Raw genomic sequence first — 22,878 nt, forward strand, 5'->3', positions numbered from 1 at the left:
TGGTTGTTTACACAAAGGGTTTCTTCAGGGTATAAAATTAGCAAGGTAACAAAAAGTGAATTAAAAGTAAAGTGAACTGTTTTTACAACCATTAAAAAGATTTTCCTTAGAATATGTTAGTTTAAACAAATATTAATATGGAGACTTGAAGTACGCCAATAAAAGAGGAAAATTGATTTTGAAAACAATGTGAACTGAACACACCATTGCCAAAAAAGGTCTCGTGAATGAATCTACATTGAAACAAAAGTAAGAACTTATTCAGGAATCTGATAAAGGAAAAAAACGTTCTTGGTTCATTTCACTGTTCACTGGATCGATTAATCATTGAACGAGATGAAGGAATTATGTTTTCATGATTCTAGGTAACCCTTTGTGAACCTCGATGAAAATGTTGATATTGAAGAAGACCCGGATGTAAACATTCCACTTTCAGAGTCGACAGAGATCCGACCACTTTTGAAACGAAATAACTGCTATGGAAAATTAATCTTCAATGCCTACGGAGGAAACTTATGATGGACAGAAAAACAACTCGTGTTTATCAATTCAAACAACGCGGAGATTCCGACGCAAACAAAATCTGCGAAAGTGAAAATGAAGCGGACGAGCCAGAAACTTTAACTTCATATGAGTATTTCTTCACAAACATTAAATGTATGAATCATTTTTCAAATTCCAAAGATGATGGATTTCTTAACTTTCTCATACCAATGAGAGCAATGATTGAAGATGTTTCGTTCGTAGAAAAATGGTAAAAAGCAGGGACATGTCCAAATATATATTGTGTTCAAATCATCGGCACTCTAGGTTAATAAAATTAGTTTCAGAATTTTCTATTATTCAATACACTAATTTATAATATGTCAGTAATCTACTGTACTATACAAGCTTATTATTTGTTAATTGCATGAAATATGCAGTTCTGTAAAATATCTGACGTCATGAACCACTGACTTCCTGTCAATCTGAAAACCTGAATAAACCGACCCACTGCCTAAACCGGCCCTTTTTGACGGTCCCAGAGGTGGCCGGTTTACACAGGTTTTACTGTATGAGAAGATATGATATGAGTGTCAATGAGACAACTCTCCATCCAAGTCACAATTTGTAAAAATAGACCTTTATAGGTCAAAGTACGACTTTAACATGGACCCTTGGCTCACACCCGATAGCAAGCTATAAAGGGCACCAAAAATGACTAGTGTAAAACCATTCAAACAGGAAAACTGACAGTGAAAAGAGAAATAGAAAAATACTAATTTAAAGAGTTATCTTCCATTATTTATTTTACATTGTTCAGTGATCAATTGTCATTCATTTGATATATAATCTTGTGTTCTAATTTTAGAAATCTATTATTTTTTATTCTATTATTCAGATTTTTATTGCAGGGAGATGTAGCAGAAACAATTAAAACTTTTTTAGAACAAAGCCAAATGATACTACCCCAAAAGAGAAGTACTCTTATGTTAAAAGAGGTAGGAAAGGGATAAGTAACACTGGCGGATCCATCCATTTAAAAAATGGGGGTTCCCAACCCAGGATAAAAGGAAGGAGGGAGTATAAGGGGTTCCAACTATATGTCCCCATTCAAATGCATTGATTGTCCAAAAAATAGGGTTCCAACGCCTAGAACACACCCTCCTTCCTTCCCCTTGGATTCGCCTCTGAATAAGGCCTTCATTTGCAATTCCTTAAAAAAAACAATTTTTTACAAAATTATAGAAAACTGACAAAATTCAGTATTATTTGTGTTAGGTGACAGTGAAGTTGTAGCGACACCTAGAGATAGTTTCTCTTATCTTGTGGTATCACAGTGTGCATTAGAATCAAAGTCATGCTTTGTTAATTAAACTCTACGAAGGCAGTTTGAGAGAATTCAAAAAATCTAGCTCACATTCTTGAAGATATTTGACTGCTATTCTAATTTGAAATCTTAGTGATTTTCAGTTATGCTTTATACCTAAATACGGACTTGAATTTATATAATGCAGTTGAATCTTTTTGTATCAATTTACATTAACTCTACTTCAACGGGACAGGACTATAAAGTTTTCTCCACTTAACCCAGTATTCAACTCATCAGAGGTAAATACCAATTGATCAATGGGAAATTTTACCAGGACCAAGAAATTATTTCAACTCATCATTCGAGTTTTCAACAAATGAGTTCAACACAACAAGTTTTGACTGTAACTTATTTGCATGTAACACATATCTCCAAGAGAAGAATTTTGATGATCGTCCTATTTCATTATGTTTTTGACTAAACACTTTAATTCTTTTGAAGATTGATCAATATTTAGAGGAACTCACAAAGGTCAGAAAAGAGGATGATCAGATACAAATTCTTCAGGAAGTAACCCAAAGGTATAACAAGATTAATAGAATTGAGAATGGAAACGGAGAATGTTTTAAAGGGATAATTTGCGATTTTTCACTTTTCATCTTATCATGTTCATAATACCATAAAAAACATATTCACCAAGTTTTATTTTGATACAAAAACTAATAAAGAAGACAATCTGCAATTATTGATTTTATTTCTTCAAACTTCCTGACTTATGTGACGAAGTTTAAGTCTTTTTGCATGCCGGGAGTGAAATTAAACTCATTTAAGTCTTGTTCATTAGCCATCTAATAACGCGCTTTAAAGCACATCCATGACTTTTGGTGTAGCTATTAACCAACAAAAAATAAGTGATAGCCATGCAACTTTTAGATTGTAGGATTTATGTGTGGATTTTTTTATACGAATTTTAGTAATAAAAGTAAAGCATACAATAGAACATTTTTATGATTTTTTTTCTACAAATACTTTAAACAAACATATGAAACTGACATAATCAATAGTGTATTAAAAATACATGTTTGTATTCTGACCTTTTTGCTTCATTCCAGCAAACATTTTCACTTGCTTTTACTGTGGAAATAAAAAGTGTATTGTTTTGTGACACTTAGTGAATGTTGAATGTTAAACTCAAGGTAATTAAAAGATTAGCATTATGTAATTCTAATCTTTTGATCTTCATTTAGTGAAATCGAGGCATCACAATTTCAGGTGTGAACAACATTTTGTATGAATGATAAAAGGGAGTCAGTGATAGTTTTATACACAGAAATGTAAAAAAAAGAATTAAAATTAATTTACGGGAGTAATAAGGTCGCACAATAACTGGATAGCTGTTGTATATTTTTATATATTGCATAAGCTCACTTTTAAATGAATTATGACTTCTGATTTCTTTTGTAACGATAAAATACTGAATTATTTTAATTGAATAAATTTATAAATAAAAATAGCCTTCTAAACACGAGTGTATGAACTAAAAATCGTACTATTTTAAATAAAAATCGGCAACCTTTAATATTTCAAACAGATCATTAACAATTGCAACTATATAATTTAGTCCATCCAAAGCCATCTTTAATTATTTACCTAGTACGTGGACTAGTCTAACCCCAATTTACACAAAATGTATGTTTCTTTCTTATGTTCAATGTATACATGTATATATTTTAAATTGTGCTATAGTTCTGTAACTTTCTATCCAGGCGTATTAACAAATGGTCAACAAGAGCGTACATTTTTTTAAATCAATATTTCTGGTATGTTCCAATCTGTCCTTCACTAGTGACAACAAGTATATATTACATTTTCCCAAATTTACCCTAGGAAAAAATATGTAAATAGATTTTTATTTCATCAAATCTTTTTTTTTGTTTGTATTATTTATATTTTTATAAATAATATTCTTTACACCAGAAATGTTATTTATAAACAAGCGTATGAGTTTAGTAATGACTGGTATATTATATCACTTTTGGACACGCAAGACAGAGATGTATATTATACACCTGATGGTTCAATATGGAAAGTTAAAAGTTATCGGCCGTGTACACTGATCAATACCCTCAGAAGTGAACTTGCATGAACTTACAAGCCCGACAGGAAATCGCTTGAATACCTGGATGTGTCACCTCACACCCCTCACAATACCTTTGGGAGTAATACCTTTAGCCATGCTGGTGATCAGATGAGGGAAGATCCAAATTTATTTGAATAAAGTTTATTACATAAAAGAATTATGAACAAATTAGATTTTTGAAAACAATTTTCACAGAACACTTATTTATAATTTGAACTTTGACTTTTTAACTAATTCCAATATTAACAGTTTAAAAATAACAGACCATGATTATTTTAAAAAAATCAGAACATTTTCCGTGTCAAGTTAGTTAGTCGGATAAAATTACCGTATGATTGACAAGATATCGACATGCAATTACGACTACATCAGGTTACTGTAGTTTTGGTCCTTTGTGTTTTATAGACATAACATGGTTTCAAATCGGAGAAGACGACAAAATGGCAGAACGCAGAAAATTGATACTCTAAATTTAAAATCGATGGTGATCTCTTATCTAGCAGAATAAAACTTTTAATATCTATGAATTTGAGCATTTTTATACAGAATGGACATAATGAATATATATGTTCAAACTCTTTTAGGTCATTTTTTAGTAGCAATAAACAAAAAAACTATGTTAATTGGACATGCTTTGATACTATATATGCCCTTGAATTTTTACTAGATAACATTTTTGTTCGCTTTGGGGATTCCGTATATCGTCAGATTATCGGAATTCCAATGGGGACTAACTGTGCACCACTTATTGCGGACCTGTTTTTGTATTGTTATGAGTTACAATTTATGACAAAAATAAGCAAAGACCCATCGAAACAACATCTGATAAACAAATTTAATAATACTTTTAGATATTTGGATGATATTTTGGCTCTCAATAATGACGACTTCAGTATGTATATTAATGAAATTTATCCTGTTGAACTTACTTTAAATAAAGCTAATACTAACAATGACCACTGCCCTTTTCTCGATCTTGATATCTATATCACTAATGGAAAGCTGAATACTAAAATTTATGATAAAAGGGATGATTTTTCATTTCCTATCGTTAATTATCCGTTTTTAGATGGTGACGTTCCCTTGTCACCATCCTACGGTGTTTATATATCTCAACTTGTACGATTCGCTCGTGTATGTAACAATGTTTTAGATTTTAACGAGAGAAATTTATGTATTACTGAAAAATTATTACACCAGGGTTTTCGATATCACAAACTAGTCAAAACATTTACTAAATTTTATCATCGGTATAAAGACATCATTCGTAAATATAGCTCAACATGCAGACTTCTAATACGTTCAGGTATTTCACATCCAATTTTTTATGGTAATATTCTTTATAAAGCACAAAGGTGTCAGTATTCACCTCAGAAACTTACAAAACCTTTGAATAGACTTATTAAGAAGGGATATAATTACGATACTGTTGTCAAGTCATTAAAGATTGCATATTTTGGCGTTAATATTGAGTCACTGATAAGGTCTTTGCATCAGAACTAAACACATTTTTTTTTTTTTTTTTTTTTTTTTTTTAAAAACAGTTGTTGGCATGACACGGGTTATGTTCTTCTCATATATGTTATGATGGTATGATACTAAACCCCTAACGGGAAGGATTGTGCCTGATGTTCATATGATGAAATCATAATCTTTCAGTCAGTTCAATTGAAGTCTGGAGCTGGCATGTCAGTTAACTGCTAGTAGTCTGTTGTTATTTATGTATTTTTGTCATTTTGTTTATTTTCTTTGGTTACATCTTCTGACATCAGACTCGGATTTCTCTTGAACTGAATTTTAATGTGCGTATTGTTATGCGTTTACTTTACTACATTGGTTAGAGGTATAGGGGGAGGGTTGAGATCTCACAAACATGTTTAACCCCGCCGCATTTTTGCGCCTGTCCCAAGTCAGGAGCCTCTGGCCTTTGTTAGTCTTGTATTATTTTAATTTTAGTTTCTTGTGTACAATTTGGAAATTAGTATGGCGTTCATTATCACTGGACTAGTATATATTTGTTTAGGGGCCAGCTGAAGGACGCCTCCGGGTGCGGGAATTTCTCGCTACATTGAAGACCTGTTGGTGACCCTCTGCTGTTGTTTTTTATTTGGTCGGGTTGTTGTCTCTTTGACACATTCCCCATTTCCATTCTCAATTTTATAATATCAATTTTTGATTTTTTTGCGAAGTTTCCCTTTAAAGGAACAACGACCCGATTAAAGAGCAGAAAACAGCCCAATGCTGTCAATGAGTCTTCAAGGCAGCTACAAAATCTATCATCCAGAGGCGGGCTTCAGTTTTACTTTAAACAATAATGTATTGTATATAGTACAGTCAAACTAACTTTGAGCCTCAAACTAATTGCAACAGAAAACATTTTAGTTCTTATCTATAGCATTAAGCCCAAAATATACACAGAAAAAAGTCCCATAAAATCTAACTGGAGGAAAACTCAAATTTTGCATTTTTAATTTCTTATGGAAATAAACATTGGAAAGGGAGATAACTCTGCAAAAATGAGGTTTTTTTATCTGTTTTTGGTTGATTTTCTTTTAAATTCATGTAAAATGTGATACTTTGATGGGGTTATAAGTTTATATTTGGCTATATTATATCATCTTCTCTGAATGAAATGTACAAAACTGAATTGTTATGGGTATTTTTAATTTTTTGGCACACTTTTCATTAAAGAAATTGCAAATTTATGACTTTTTGACCATTTTGAAAAAATGATTTGAATATTTGGTATTGTGTATATCTGTAAATTATATTTGTTCAGCAGCATCTATCTTGTTTAAATTGCAAAAAAAAAGGATATATACCTAATTAGTTTGATTCAATTTGAGATTCTTTACCTTGACATGTTGAAAAATCTAATAAATGGTCAACTATTGAATTATGAAATCTAGGTTGTAGCTTGATAAAAGATATGAAAACACCTTTACAGCTGTTTGTTATACTCTAAATACGGCTAAAATATCAAGAATTTATACATTCTGTTGAATAGAAGCGGTAAAGTTTTAATTTTGTAGCAATTTTAATTGATATTACTGCCTTTTTTAAGAGTTATTTCCCATATCAATCCAAATCTTCATAGGAATTTTAAAATCATGTGTTTTTAGTTCCTCAAATTAGGACTTTTTTCTGTGTATATTTTGGGTATAATGCTAAAAATTAAAGCTTAAAAATCCTTTGTTGCAGTTACTTCAAGGTTAGGGTCAAATTTATGCTTGATTGACAGGACTAATACTATGATTGCTTTTAGGTTGTCTTTGAAGGACAACATCAATATTTTTAATAAACAATGGTCAACAGAAAACTAAATATGTACACATGGTCAATTGTGGACATGATACTTAATAATAAGATATAAGAAGATGTTGTATGAGTGCTAATGAGACAACTGTCCATCCAAATTGTATATATTTCTCTGAATTAATTGATACTACGATCTTCTCATAGTGACAATATATTTATGTGGTATCATTTTCTTCAACAGATGTACAGCTGATGATATTAAGATGTTTGTGAGATTAATTACAAGGGATTTAAAAATGAATGCTGGGGCAAAGATTATGTGAGTACAAAAAGGGTTAATTTTTGGGAATTCACAATAAATTCACAATTACAACGTTTCCTTAACCTACTGTAGATTCATAATTATTCCTTGGATATCAGTTCTCGTTGTTTTCATGGGTGGAGGTGAGCCAAATTTTTAACCCGGTTTTCTGCAGACATTGGCAAAACCACAAAATCACATACCAATGAAAAGGCAAGTTATCTGTAAACCATGAAAATTGGTACCCACAAAAATAATCCACAGTATTATAAGCAGCCTTCTACTGCGGACCTGTTTTTGTATTGTTATGAGTTACAATTTATGACAAAAATAAGCAAAGACCCTTCGAAACAACATCTGATAAACAAATTTAATAATACTTTTAGATATTTGGATGATATTTTGGCTCTCAATAATGACGACTTCAGTATGTATATTAATGAAATTTATCCTGTTGAACTTACTTTAAATAAAGCTAATACTAACAATGACCACTGCCCTTTTCTCGATCTTGATATCTATATCACTAATGGAAAGCTGAATACTAAAATTTATGATAAAAGGGATGATTTTTCATTTCCTATCGTTAATTACCCGGTATCCGTTTTTAGATGGTGACGTTCCCTTGTCACCATCTTACGGTGTTTATATATCTCAACTTGTACGATTCGCTCGTGTATGTAACGATAGATTTTAACGAGAGAAATTTATGTATTACTGAAAAATTATTACACCAGGGTTTACAAACTAGTCAAAACATTTACTAAATTTTATCATCGGTATAAAGACATCATTCGTAAATATAGCTCAACATGCAGACTTCTAATACGTTCAGGTATTTCACATCCAATTTTTTATGGTAATATTCTTTATAAAGCACAAAGGTGTCAGTATTCACCTCAGAAACTTACAAAACCTTTGAATAGACTTATTAAGAAGGGATATAATTACGATACTGTTGTCAAGTCATTAAAGATTGCATATTTTGGCGTTAATATTGAGTCACTGATAAGGTCTTTGCATCGGAACTAAACACATTTATTCTAAAAACAGTTGTTGGCATGACACGGGTTATGTTCTTCTCATATATGTTATGATGGTATGATACTAAACCCCTAACGGGAAGGATTGTGCCTGATGTTCATATGATGAAATCATAATCTTTCAGTCAGTTTAATTGAAGTCTGGAGCTGGCATGTCAGTTAACTGCTAGTAGTCTGTTGTTATTTATGTATTATTGTCATTTTGTTTATTTTCTTTGGTTACATCTTCTGACATCAGACTCGGATTTCTCTTGAACTGAATTTTAATGTGCGTATTGTTATGCGTTTACTTTACTACATTGGTTAGAGGTATAGGGGGAGGGTTGAGATCTCACAAACATGTTTAACCCCGCCGCATTTTAACGCCTGTCCCAAGTCAGGAGCCTCTGGCCTTTGTTAGTCTTGTATTATTTTAATTTTAGTTTCTTGTGTACAATTTGGAAATTAGTATGGCGTTCATTATCACTGGACTAGTATATATTTGTTTAGGGGCCAGCTGAGGGACGCCTCCGGGTGTTGGAATTTCTCGCTACATTGAAGACCTGTTGGTGACCCTCTGCTGTTGTTTTTTATTTGGTCGGGTTGTTGTCTCTTTGACACATTCCCCATTTCCATTCTCAATTTTATTCTGTATATATATCTTATGAAAATAACATCTTAAGGATTTGACCAATATAAACTAGTCCCTGTATGGAACATGAATGAGCAAAAGCTGTCATGTATAATCAGTTTTAAAAGGCCTTAATGTGAAAAATGAGAACTATTTTACAATAGAGAAAACCAATAGTCTCATAGACTACCAAAAAAAAAAGAGAAAACGAGTATGATGGCCAGCAGTCAATGACACCTCTGGATGACAGGTTTTTGCCTTGGGAAGGCACATTTAGAATGAATTAATATTTTTGTGCTTTGCTATTTATATTGTTATTAAGAAAAACAGTTCTTTTCACTATTTTGTAAAAACCATTGAATTAAAAATACTTCCAGTGAAGACAAGAACGATAACTCATACAAAGTCATGTATATGAGATTTAATATTCTATCCTCTAAAAGTCCTCCTCCCCTCCAAGAAAATGAAATGGTTGTCCCCTTTATAGGATCTTCATTTGGAGTTTTTATGCCCCACCTACGATAGTAGAGGGGCATTATGTTTTCTGGTCTGTGCGTCCGTCCGTTCGTCCGTCCGTCTGTCTGTCTGTCCGTTCGTCCGTCTGTCCCGCTCCAGGTTAAAGTTTTTGGTCAAGGTAGTTTTTGATGAAGTTGAAGTCCAATGGACTTCAAACTTAGTACACATGTTCCCTATGATATGATCTTTCTAATTTTAATGCCAAATTAGAGTTTTTACCCCAGTTTCACGGTCCACTGAACATGGAAAATGATAGTGCGAGTGGGGCATTCGTGTACTGAGGACACATTCTTGTTTTCTAATATTTTAGATTGAATGGACTAGATAAAAATGCTTATGACGCCTTCCAAGCTTCAAGGGATTTGAAAGATGTTGTACAGAGAGTTAAGCATGGACAGTCCAAACCAGGAAACAGTGAACCTATCAATATCAGGACATTGTTAATGACACCAGTGCTACCTATGTTGGTAGGTTATCAATTAAGGGTAATCCATTGTCATGAAGTTTTAGCCTTTAATTTTTGTAATGGAGATATTTTGTAAATTTTTATTTGCTCTGCATGCTGTTCATTCCTAATATTGGCGTCACACATTAGCGTATAGCTCCGACGTACGTTTGGCATGGTAAAAATTCATGTACGCTGCCAATATGCTAATAATTTTGAATGCATTCAACCTGTCAGTCATATCTGTACTAAGTGCACAACGGGCTTTAAGCGTGTAGGGGTGTACGAGAAGTGTACCTTAGCGTATATCAGGCGTTCAGGTAACATATATTGGCATATGCCTGTCGTGTGTCTAACATAGATGGAATGCACGCTACTCTTAAAAGTATTTGAGACGCGTCCCGGTCATATCTTGGGGTTACAAACACACCCGCATAAGTCTTTGATAAAGTTGAACGATTTTAAAGCGTATACAACGTACCCTAAACATGTCTCAAACTTATCTGTAGTGTTTTCAACGCGCTTGTAGCATTTGTATTACGTGCGTGTAGCGTACAGGTATACGCTAGACACATGCTTCAGCTGGATGAAAATTTTTATGCTACATAAAAAATTCCTCGAGATGTAGCGTTCACCAAGTGTATTTCGATGTACTTTAAACTTATGCAACACGCGTTTAAAGATTGCTAAGCGTTCCTCTGCCGTGCAACTAGCGTATACTGACTTTATCAATTTTCTCTGTACGTTTGGTGCATGCTGTCTATACGCCTATGTATGACACAGCATAAGGCAAGATGTCAAGAAATACTTGTCTGCCAACATTTGTATACTGTGGATTCATGCATTGCTGTTTGCTTTGAGCCAAGGCTCCATGTTGAAGACTGTACATTGACCTTATACAAATTGTGACTTGGATGGAGAGTTGTTTCATTGGCACTCGTACCACCTTCTTTCTTATATTCATTATGATATTTTGTGGATACTTTATTTCAAGGTTTCATGCATGACTATTTTAAAATTGTAATTAAAATTCTTGATTCAACTATACCACCAAATCTTTAAAAGTTTGTATTGCAGGAATAATATACATCTGATCGCTATTTGTCCACCATAACTGGACATCACAAAGGTTCCTGTAAAATTTTGACGTCATAATACAAAATATCTGATGCCGCTATGGAACAGTGATGACTTTGGTAGTTCAAGTGGCACAGATTCTTGGGTCAACTTGCACAGATTTCCAAATAGCGATAAGGTGAATGATCTCAACAGTATACTATTATATTTAGAAAATTTTCATTATATATTCTTTTTCTATTCACAGGCTCAACCTTGCAGATCTATTGAGCAGGCTTTTAAAAAATGTCCCAATGGAATGTATGCAGAGATGAAATATGACGGAGAAAGAGTTCAAGTTCATAAAAAGGGAGATAACTTTTCCTACTTCAGTAGAAATTTGAAACCTGTTCTGGATCACAAGGTAGGTCAATGCTAAAGAGCAAAAAAAAAAAAACCCTGAGTATTCTGACACCCTACTTAATCTGACATTTTTGCTGGTCCCTCAGTGTGTCGGATAACACAGGTTACACTGTATTCATATTTTACCACATGATTGTTCTCAAAGCATTTAAAGAATGTCATATTATAATTAGAATTTTAATCATATATTTGGAAATATTCTTTTTATGTACTGGGAGGTTTTTTCAAAGTCCAAATTTTAAATCCTTTCTTAAATATGTATTTTGTAGCAAACCCTACAAGTAGAATTAAATAAAATTCAATTATTAGCAGTAAAAAGGTTAAACATTTTATCATGTGCACTCTTGTAATTTTAGGTGAAGCATTTTTCTGAGTACATTCCTCAAGCCTTCCCATCAGGAGATGATCTTATCTTAGATGCTGAAGTTGTATTGATTGATAATGAAACTAGCAATCCTCTTCCATTTGGTAATTTAGGAGTTCATAAGGTGATTTATACAATCAAGTTTCATAACAAAAAATAAAGACGCCTAATATACTACTTTCAAATTTGTACATTTTCCTGTTTCCTGTACATTTTCTAGTTCAAAATGCTTTACTGTGGATTCATTATAATTTGTGGGATGTCCATTTTGTTGATTTCATGGTTACAGGATGAGGTGAACCATGAATCTAAATGTTTAACAAAGTACAAATGTTGTATAGGTCTGTATGCAAAACTATGAAATCAAATATGCACAAAAGTACAAGGTTTCCTCAATCCACTTAAGGTGGTATGGGAGTCTAAAATAAAAATGATAGTATTTGTTCATACTTTGCCAAAATGTAGTATCTATTGATATATGTTCAAAAATGAAATAAAATTGATAGGTCACCGCGCATTTTCTCAAGCTACAGGTTGTGACAAAATGACATTATTTTTAGGAAAAAACACCATTTTGTTATTAGAAACCAAACAAAATGATAGAATTGTAAAATAAATTAGGAAAAGATAGCTTTCAGACAATGCTTTGAGAATTTCAAAAGAAAAGATAGGGTCACCATACGTTTTTTCCTGCTAAAATACAAAATAGGAAAATTCCATGTAGATTCCTTCAGAAAATGCACTGTTTTGGAGTTACTTCCCCTTAAAATGACAATTTAAAAACATTTAAAATCCACCAAAAATAATTTACATTTGTAAAAATATTAATATTTATAAGTTATATTCTTATAAATTGGTTCTTTAAAATGGAAATTCACATTAAATATCTACATTCCTGTATCAAATGTTGCTAACTTGATAGAAAATCTGGACCTTAGGTTCTCTGTTTTTGACAATCCAAGATGGCGAAAGACACCCATACCACCTTAAATTGGTACCCATGAAAATTAATGTATCCACAGTATATGTTATTATGTCACAGTAAGAAATAATTGTTCAATGAAGTCATTTTCTCTGATTGACACCAGGTTAACTGATGTAACTCATTCATGATTGTTATGTTTTATCTGTTTTGACCTTTGCATTCAGCCATTTTTTATGCTATTACTAATAAGAAAAGAAATGTCTACAGAAGTCAAAAGTATTACTTATGAGATAAAAAAAATTATTAGGATTCCTTGAAATAAACTATTAGCATGGTTATTTGTAGCAGTCATGATTGTCCTGGTTAAGTATATTTACAAGTATTAACTATTTATCACCAGAAATTTTTAATAATTTTAAGCAGAAAACATATACAGTGTAATGACATTGTTAACAGCAAAATGTTTCTTTTTATATAATTCAAATAATTGTTTTTTTAAATATTTATGAGTGAATGCTTTTGTTTTGTTTAACTTTCTATGTTATAAGATATGTATTGTCATTTCGCAGAAAGCTAAATTCCAGGATGCCCAAGTGTGTTTATTTGTATTTGACTGTCTGCTCATCAATGGAGAAAACATCATGCACAAGTGAGTGAATGCATTTATTTTTGTTAATTTTTTATTTCATGATTTTGGCAAAGTCTACATACAACCTTATCATAATTTTTACTTTGTTAAAAATTTTAACGCTTTGATTTACCTATATGTACCAATACAGTCAAAGTAAATTGGTATCTTATGACTAAAATTGAATTCACAGTATGTCACTAAAATATCCAGTAGCTGAATTTAGGGTTGCAACATATTTCACAGACATTGCTGGAAAATTACGACTGTCACAGATAATTTTTCTCAATGTTCTTAATTTTACAAAGAAAATCTGGTATTTGGACACTGAATTTTAAAATTTAAGGGAACAATTTTTTAACTTTTGGACTTTTATCTGAACAAAAGTTCTTTTATTTGACATCCCCCCAAAAATACTTCAAATCCTTTATTGACTTTTTATATGCATATTGTAGACCTATTAAAGAAAGGAGGAAACTTTTACAAGATGAGATGATGGTTATTAAAAATAGAGTTATGCTTTCTGAGATGAGGTTGATAAATGTAAGTTATGTGATATAGAATTGCTGAGTTGATCGATCAAGCATGTTCCCCTTACCACATCCTATTGCTATTATAATTCACATCTTCAATAGTCTACTAGAATATGTTTTAACGAAGATGATTTAAAAGAGCGTAAGCTCTAAATAACATAAAAGTTACTTTAACAAGGTTACAAATAACACGTATTGTTTTCTTGCTTTGAACAGGTAATAAAGCAATACATAGGTCAGCTGTTTCCTGTGGTGGTCACAGTGACAAAAATATACATTTTAGTAAATTTTGATTTTTAGTTTAGTTTTCTGAACAATATCTTATGACCAATACATCAGATATTTACTTATCTTCAGGGAAGAAGAATGCACCTTGGGTTGAAAAATAACCCTGTTCATTTTGTTGTCATTTGGTCAAAGGTTAAAGTCACAACAATAAAACAATAAAACAATAAAACAATAAAACAATAAAACAATAAAACAATATAACCATCAGAATCTTTAAGAACATTCTTTTGTTTTCATCACTTTAACTTACGTGGTTGGCAGACTTTATAGTCTTGCCAATACCTAAATAACAACACCTGACACAAAAAACTGTTCCTTTTTTCTACAAGTTATTGATCATTTCAACCCAACTAATGTTCCAAACTCTTTGTGCATCTGTTATTTTACAGTCAATCTTTACTTTCAGGATCCTGATGATCTACAAGACATGATGGATGATGTATTTAGTCAAGGTTTAGAAGGCCTTGTTTTAAAAGATATAAATGTAAGTTAAAAATGGAATTATTATGTCTAAAAAAAATTCTCTCTTCTTATTGGTTAAAAGCATACAGAGTCTTCTATGATAATACATTATATTCACTTGGAGAAAAATCATGAGAGGTTAATGTAATATTTTGAACAGCTAAAGTGTACCTAATATAGATATTTTAAGGAAACATCAACGAGGTATGTTATTGATGCCATACAAATTCTTGTTTTTCTTTTTCATCTTGTTTTCAGTGCATTTCAAGTAAAAGGTCAACTATATTTGGTGGTTGGAACGATTGTAAGGTGTATATGTCTGTCTGGAAATTATGATCTGACCATGACCTCATTTTCATGGTTCATTGATCAGTCTTAAGTTTCCCTGGTTGAGATTGTTTCTTAGATACTGTATGCAATAGGTCAACTATCTTTAAAGCATGTAATGATTGTAAGGTGTACATATCTGTCTCAGTCAGGGTACATCAGACCTTGACCTCATTTTCATGGTTCATTAATCGATGTTTTCTTGGTTAAGTTTGTTTCTTATATACATGTACCATGTGCATAGGTCAACTTTATTTAAAGCATATATGATGTATGGAATAATTGAAAGGTGTACATAAAATTGAGAATGGAAATGGGAAATGTGCCAAAGAGACAACAACCCGACCATAGAAAAAAACAACAGCAGAAGGTCACCAACAGGTCTTCAATGTAGCGAGAAATTCCCGCACCCGGAGGCGTCCTTCAACTGGCCCCTAAACAAATATATACTAGTTCAGTGATAATGAACGCCATACTAATTTCCAAATTGTACACATGAAACTAAAATTAAAATAATACAAGACTAACAAAGGCCAGAGGCTCCTGACTTGGGACAGGCGCAAAAATGCGGCGGGGTTAAACATGTTTGTGAGATCTCAACCCTCCCACCATACCTCTAGCCAATGTAGAAAAGTAAACGCATAACAATACGCACATTAAAATTCAGTTCAAGAAAAGTCCGAGTCTGATGTCAGAAGATGTAACCAAAGAAAATAAACAAAATGACAATAATACATAAATAACAACAGACTACTAGCAGTTAACTGACATGCCAGCTCCAGACTTCAATTAAACTGAGTGAAATTTCATCATATGAACATCAGGCACAATCTTTCCCGTTTGTGGTTTAGTATCATACCATCATAACATATATGAGAAGAACAATAACCCGTGTCATGCCAACAACTGGTTTTTGAATAAATGTGTTTAGTTCCGATGCAAAGACCCTATAAGTGAATCAATAGTAACGCCAAAATATGCAATCTTTAATGACCTGACAACAGTATCGTAACTATATCCCTTCTTAATAAGTCTATTCAAAGGTTTTGTTAGTTTTTGAGGTGAATACTGACACCTTTGTGCTTTATAAAGAATATTTCCTTAAAAAATTGGATGTGAAATACATGAACGTATAAGAAGTCTGCATGTTGAGCTATATTTACGAATGATGTCCTTATACCGATGATAAAATTTAGTAAATGTTTTGACTAGTTTGTGATATCGAAAACCCTGGTGTAATAATTTTTCAGTAATACATAAATTTCTCTCAATAAAATCTAAAACATTGTTCCATACACGAGCGAATCGTACAAGTTGAGATATATAAACACCGTAAGATGGTGACAAGGGAACGTCACCATCTAAAAATGGATAATTAACGATAGGAAATGAAAAATCATCTCTTTTATCATAAATTTTAGTATTCAGCTTTCCGTTAGTGATATAGATATCAAGATCGAGGAAAGGACAGTGGTCATTGTTAGTATTAGCTTTATTTAAAGTAAGTTCAACAGGATAAATTTCTTTAATATACATACTGAAGTCGTCATTATTGAGAGCCAAAATATCATCCAAATATCTAAAAGTATTATTAAATTTGTTTATCAGATGTTGTTTCGATGGGTCTTTGCTTATTTTTGTCATAAATTTTAACTCATAGCAATACAAAAACAGGTCTGCAATAAGTGGTGCACAGTTAGTCCCCATTGGAATTCCGATAATCTGACGATATACGGAATCATGTTATCTAGTAAAAATTCAAGGGCATATATAGTATCAAAGCATGTCCAATTGACATAGTTTTTTTGCTACTAAAAAATGACCTAAAAGAGTTTGAACATATATATTCACATTCTGACTTTTTAAATGCCCATTTAATTAGGTGTGTGAATTTTTTCTTAATGAGAATGTGAGGCAATACAGGGTAGAAAAATCAAAACTTTGAACAGATTTAAAATCACCAATAAAGGCATGCAATTTATCAAGTACTTCCAACGAGTTCTTGACACTCCAAAAGTAATTAATTCCACTATTTTCGAAGGCCTTATTTGAACAATTTATTATCAGGTTTTTAATTGTACCAAGTGTACTGGTAAGAAGAATAGACAATTTAGTTTTAATTAATAGAAATAAAACAGAAGGTATATGGTTAGGTAAACTAAAACACTGCAAAGACAAATTTGAAAGTATCAATTGGAAAGATACGGTGAAAAGTCTTGGCATTTATTTTGGCCTGAACAAAAAAGAATGTGAAACAATAAATATAGAAAGACAGTTTGAAAAATCAGAAAGGATACTAAATGATTGGAAGAAAAGAAAATTGAGTATGATAGGAAAAATAACTATAATTAAAACACTAGTTATTCCCAATATAACATACGTTGCTTCATTGATAAATCTAAGCAGTGAAATTATTAGTCAATTTAAAAAAATCTTATTTAATTTTTTATGGGAGGGTGGTAGCGAGAAAGTTAAACGCTCAGTGTTAAGAAAAGATTATATTGAAGGGGGATTAAAAATGACAGATATTGACGCATACATTGAGGCTATTAAAATAAATTGGGTTAAAAGATTAACTGATGAAACTTGTGCTAACTGGAAAATCATACCTACTTTTTATTTTAGAGAGTTTGGGGAAAATAATTTAATATTTAAAATGAATCTTAATACTCATAAGTCACTAGAAAACCTTAAAAACTTACCTACATTTTACTTTGAAATTTTGAAATGTTGGATTAAAAATGGAGGTGGAAAGACGAAAGTACCTGATAATTATAGAGATATAAGAAAGCAAGTTATTTGGGGAAACCAATATATAAAAACAGGTGGTAAAAGTTTATATTATAGTAATTGGGTAAAGGAAAACATAATTTTTGTAAATGATGTAATTGATGATAAAGGAGAAATTTCTCATAAAATATTAGATAAACTTAAAAAGAAACAAAATTGGATTTCCGAAATATGTTCCCTTCGGAAAGCTTTACCCAAAAGTTGGATCCAAAAATTAAAGAGCAATATATCAAAACATACTAAAATCAACATTACACAAGACATTAAAATGTTAAGTAATGGATTGTATTACGATCTAGACAAAATTAAGTTTAAAGAAATTTATAATATTATTATCAGGTCAAATAAAGAGCTTCCAGTAGGTTTTTGCTCATGGAAAAACCAACTATCAGGTGAAAATGTTATATATTTCATTAAGAAAAATTTATCTTTCACCTTTCTTTTTTTAAAAGATAATAGATTAAAAATGTTTAGATGGAAATTACTGCATAATATTTTAGCTATTAACCATAATTTGTATCGCTGGAAGGTAGTTAATAGTGAAAACTGTGAACTATGTTCTAAATCTGATAGCTATAATCATTTTTTCTTTGAATGCACATGGGTAAAAAATTATTGGACATTTCTACACAAAATATTTATGTATCTTAATATTGGGCAACATGTTTTTTGTCTACAAAATCTTGTAGTAGGGTACAAAATTGAAGATGTGGATTATCATGTACTTAATCATATTATAACAATTGTTTGCTTTGTGATTTATAAATGTTTTTATTTATCCGAAAAGAGAACCAAATATGTGAATATGATGTCAGTCCTAAAAAACGAAATTGATACACAAATTTTATATCATCCGGAAAATTCCTTTTTGAGAAAATTTCAAAGAAAAATTTTAGAAAATTGATTCTTTGGCTGTCATATTTATAGTTGATTGACCTACATTTTTGAGAAGATAAGACTTGAAAGATAAGACACTATCTAAAAACTACCATAATTCAATTATACTGACCTCTTAATCCGATCGAAACCATGCTCTTTCACTTTCGATTAATCCAAAACTAAAAGCTAAACAAAAGACGGTCAAAGTTCCGTTTTTCTTTTCATTGTGAAGTAAAGTACATGTTGTAGACAGCTATTACTCTGTTAATTGTAACTAACAGGCAATACTACATGTATGTAAAATTATAAAAAGTTTACCAATAAAATCCCCTGGTTTTATTGGTAATTAACCATACAGGGCAGAACATTAATGCCATTGTTGTAACATTAAGGAGATTTGTTAACAACTATTATTATAGTAAAATAAAGTATCTGAAGTTGTAAAAAAAAAAAAAAAAAAAAAGAATAGACAATTTAGTAGTGGAACAATGGCTTGAAGACGAAATAAATTTATATTTGTAAGGTGTTTTGTGTAGCTTCGGAAGCCAGTACATAGTTGGGACATGTATTTTTAGTTTGGTTTATCTGACCTTGACCTCATTATCTTTGGTCTTATTAAGTTTATGTGATAGTTGTAGATAAGCTTAATATTTAGGAATATTAACATAAAATCAATGGTTAGTAATTAAAGAAGGTAAATATGTACACCCTTGCTATCTAGTTATTTAATTTGATTTATTTCTAGATTGTTGATATATAAATATGATTTACAATTAATGATTTCAGGGTGTTTATTCACCAGGAAAGAGACATTGGCTAAAAGTAAAGAAAGATTACTTAGAGGAGGGAAAAATGGCTGACTCAGCAGATTTAATTGTTCTTGGAGCTTATTATGGTACAGGGAATAAAGGTTAGTAAGGTTAACTTGATGAGGTCACAAACTGATGACTCAGTAGATCTTAATTTTACTACGAGACAAATAGTGGATACAAAAACAAAGATAAAAAAAAGTGCATGATCTTGCATATAGGAAAATTAAGAAGATCAGCATTCTCTGTGCGCTAATTATAGTTCAAGGAATGCAATCACAGACGATGTTTCAGTTTATTTAAATATTAGTTGAACAGGCACACTTTAGCAATTAAAGTATTGCATTAGACATGTTAGAACAGGAATAAGTGTTATCCATTTTAATACTAGCTAATGTATCTCATTTCAAGATAACTTTTTTGGTCTACTCAAGTGTTGATGGAGACCTCAATTTGTTACAGTAAAATAAAAGATTAATAGCAGCAAGTATAGAAATACAATACCGTTATTCCTTAGTTGTTTTTTAGTCACAGTGTCTAGTTAAGTTAGTGGGCTTTTATACCACTTTGTATTTATTTTTTACAATTCAGGTTTTTATGCCACACCTACAAAAGTAGAGGGGCATTATGTTTTCTGGTCTGTGCGTCCGTCATTCATCCATCTTTCCCACTTCATGTTAAATTTTTTAGTCGAATTAGTTTTTGATAACTAACTTTAATACCAGAAAAGTGTAAAATTGTGTTTGAGTATAACAATTTATAATTTATAATTTTAAATTAATTTTCTTTTCTTTACAGGTGGACTCATGTCAATATTTTTAATGGGATCCTACAATCCTCATACAAAGAAGTTCTGCACGGTTACAAAATGTAGTTCAGGTCTTGATGACAAGACTTTAGAAGAACTACAGTTCCAGCTTGAAGTTGTGAAGATCAACAAAGATGTCACCAAAGTTCCAAACTGGTTACATGTTAATAAGTCCCTGGTCCCTGATTTTGTTGTCAAGGACCCAAAAGAATCGCCAATTTGGGAAATTATTGGAGCAGAGTTTAGTAAATCACCAGCCCATACAGCTGATGGGATATCAATCAGATTCCCCAGGATTGCTGATGTTAGAGATGATAAAACATGGGAATATGCTACTGATGTATCAATGCTACAGGTATAGAAATGTTATCAAAATAAATAGACAAGTTTTATAAATTATTTAAGAAATGACTATCTATGAAGAAATAACATAAAAAAATGTGGTAAATAACACGTGAAGTGGGTTATTTTTAAGTGTGCATCAAATTTTTAAAGTACATGTATTACAGTCATTCCTTATAATTTAATCTAAATTCCACTTAAAGTCGGAGTAAATCATGAAAAAACGTTGATGACGTCACATTCACATCACAAAATTATATATGTGAGCCGATAGACGAAACACTGTCATCCAATCAGAGACATGTTACATCCAAAATTGATTATTTCATGTTTGACTCTTCTGTAGAAGAAAACATATGAACACACACAAGATTTACCTGTGCTGGCTTTGTTCAAATCATTTTATCTAACTTGTCATAATGCAGAGCTCCTTAAATTCAACAATTAAGACTCGATCAACTCCTCATAATAAGAACAGAATCATGAATTAGGAAAAAGGGAAAGCATACTCATTTAACTTGATTTAGCTTTAGATATTGCAAAATTTTAACTCTGTGAAATGAGCTATTTCATATTAATCATTAAGAAAAATAAACAAAAAATCCTGCTTGAACATTTTATTTCTTAAATCTAATAAAAAATTAAAGAACCTTAGTGAGCACGCTCACATACCCAACGTCCCCACATTGTCATTGGAGAAATTAAATAAGTATAAGAAAAAAAAAATGTATAAGAAAAAATATTGAATAATAATTTCCTGTCAATATACATAGTATGTCCTTATTATCTACAAAATTTCATGAAATTCTGTTGTGTGTTTTCAGAGGAGTTGAGATGACAAACTGTTGCAGAAGTACATTGAAGCAAATAAGTTCAAAGGGGCATAACTCCTAGAAAAAAAATTGAACCGTAATTTCCTGTTGATATGCACATCTACATAGTATGTCCTTATTATCTACAAAGTTTCATGAAATTCTGTTGTGTGGTTTGAGAGGAGTTGCGATGACAAACTGTTGCAGTAGTACATTAAAGTAAATAAGTTCAAAGGGGCGTTACTCCTAGATATAAAAATTGAATCGCAATTTCCCGTCGATATGCACAACTACATAGTATGTCCTTATTATCTGAAAAGGTTTCGTGAAATTCTGTTGTGTGGTTTGAGAGGAGTTGCGATGACAAACTGTTGCAGTAGTACATTAAAGTAAATAAGTTCAAAGGGGTGTAACTCCTAGAAAAAAAATTGAATCGCAATTTCTCGTCGATATGCACAACTACATAGTATGTCCTTATTATCTGAAAAGGTTTCGTGAAATTCTGTTGTGTGGTTTGAGAGGAGTTGCGATGACAAACTGTTGCAGTAGTACATTAAAGTAAATAAGTTCAAAGGGGCGTAACTCCTAGAAAAAAAATTGAATCGCAATTTCCCGTCGATATGCACAACTACATAGTATGTCCTTATTATCTGAAAAGGTTTCGTGAAATTCTGTTGTGTGGTTTGAGAGGAGTTGCGATGACAAGAAACAGGACTGACGGACGGACGGACAGACGGACTGACGGACGGACGGGTCAAAAACATTATACCCTCCGCAACTTTGTTAATTGCTCATCTTATAAACAAGGAACATGCATATCATGTATTTAGTAAACAATTATCATGCTTTATTTTTATAAATATTTTAGCTGTAATATATTTTACATGTTAGATTTTTATCTATAATTATACATACCGGTATTTATTTCAGGATCTGTTTAAGAATTCGAAAGAAGCATCTGACATAGTAACCCCAAAGAAAGGAAAATCCTCTCCAGGCACATCTACGAAAAAGAAATAGCAAAACTAATGGTGCCACTGTCAATAGTGAGAAACACATCATCACATGTTTGCTAGAATAATAAGCATTGGACGATAGGGAAAGTAATGGCATAGGTCCAGCCTCAACCGAAAAGAGAGGACTGTTTGAAAACGTAGATTTGTGTGGTATCAAATGAAGTTCAAGAGTTTAAGAACAGCTCTGTTTTGCAGACATACTTGGTCAAATTTAAAATGGAATAATGAATGATTTGTTATGAATAATTGATAATGCTTTGGATGGTGATTTTTGATTGGAATGGATAAACAATATTAAAAATTATGAAAAA

General features: G+C 31.7%; 1 protein-coding gene across 1 annotated transcript in view; it reads left to right on the forward strand.

Moving 5' to 3' along the window:
* Positions 1–22,878, forward strand: part of LOC139502296 (DNA ligase 3-like) — a 35,962-nt gene extending 13,084 nt beyond the window's left edge. The window contains 13 exon segments of the mRNA XM_071291729.1: positions 1,395–1,481; positions 2,294–2,373; positions 7,432–7,509; positions 9,971–10,127; positions 11,430–11,585; positions 11,941–12,072; positions 13,443–13,522; positions 13,957–14,044; positions 14,729–14,806; positions 19,567–19,690; positions 20,388–20,752; positions 22,482–22,565; positions 22,567–22,878. Coding sequence (XP_071147830.1) covers positions 1,395–1,481; positions 2,294–2,373; positions 7,432–7,509; positions 9,971–10,127; positions 11,430–11,585; positions 11,941–12,072; positions 13,443–13,522; positions 13,957–14,044; positions 14,729–14,806; positions 19,567–19,690; positions 20,388–20,752; positions 22,482–22,565; positions 22,567–22,632 — 1,575 coding nt within the window. The 3' untranslated portion in view covers positions 22,633–22,878.

Source organism: Mytilus edulis, chromosome 13 (genome assembly GCF_963676685.1).
Source record: "Mytilus edulis chromosome 13, xbMytEdul2.2, whole genome shotgun sequence".
Lineage (NCBI taxonomy): Eukaryota > Metazoa > Mollusca > Bivalvia > Mytilida > Mytilidae > Mytilus > Mytilus edulis.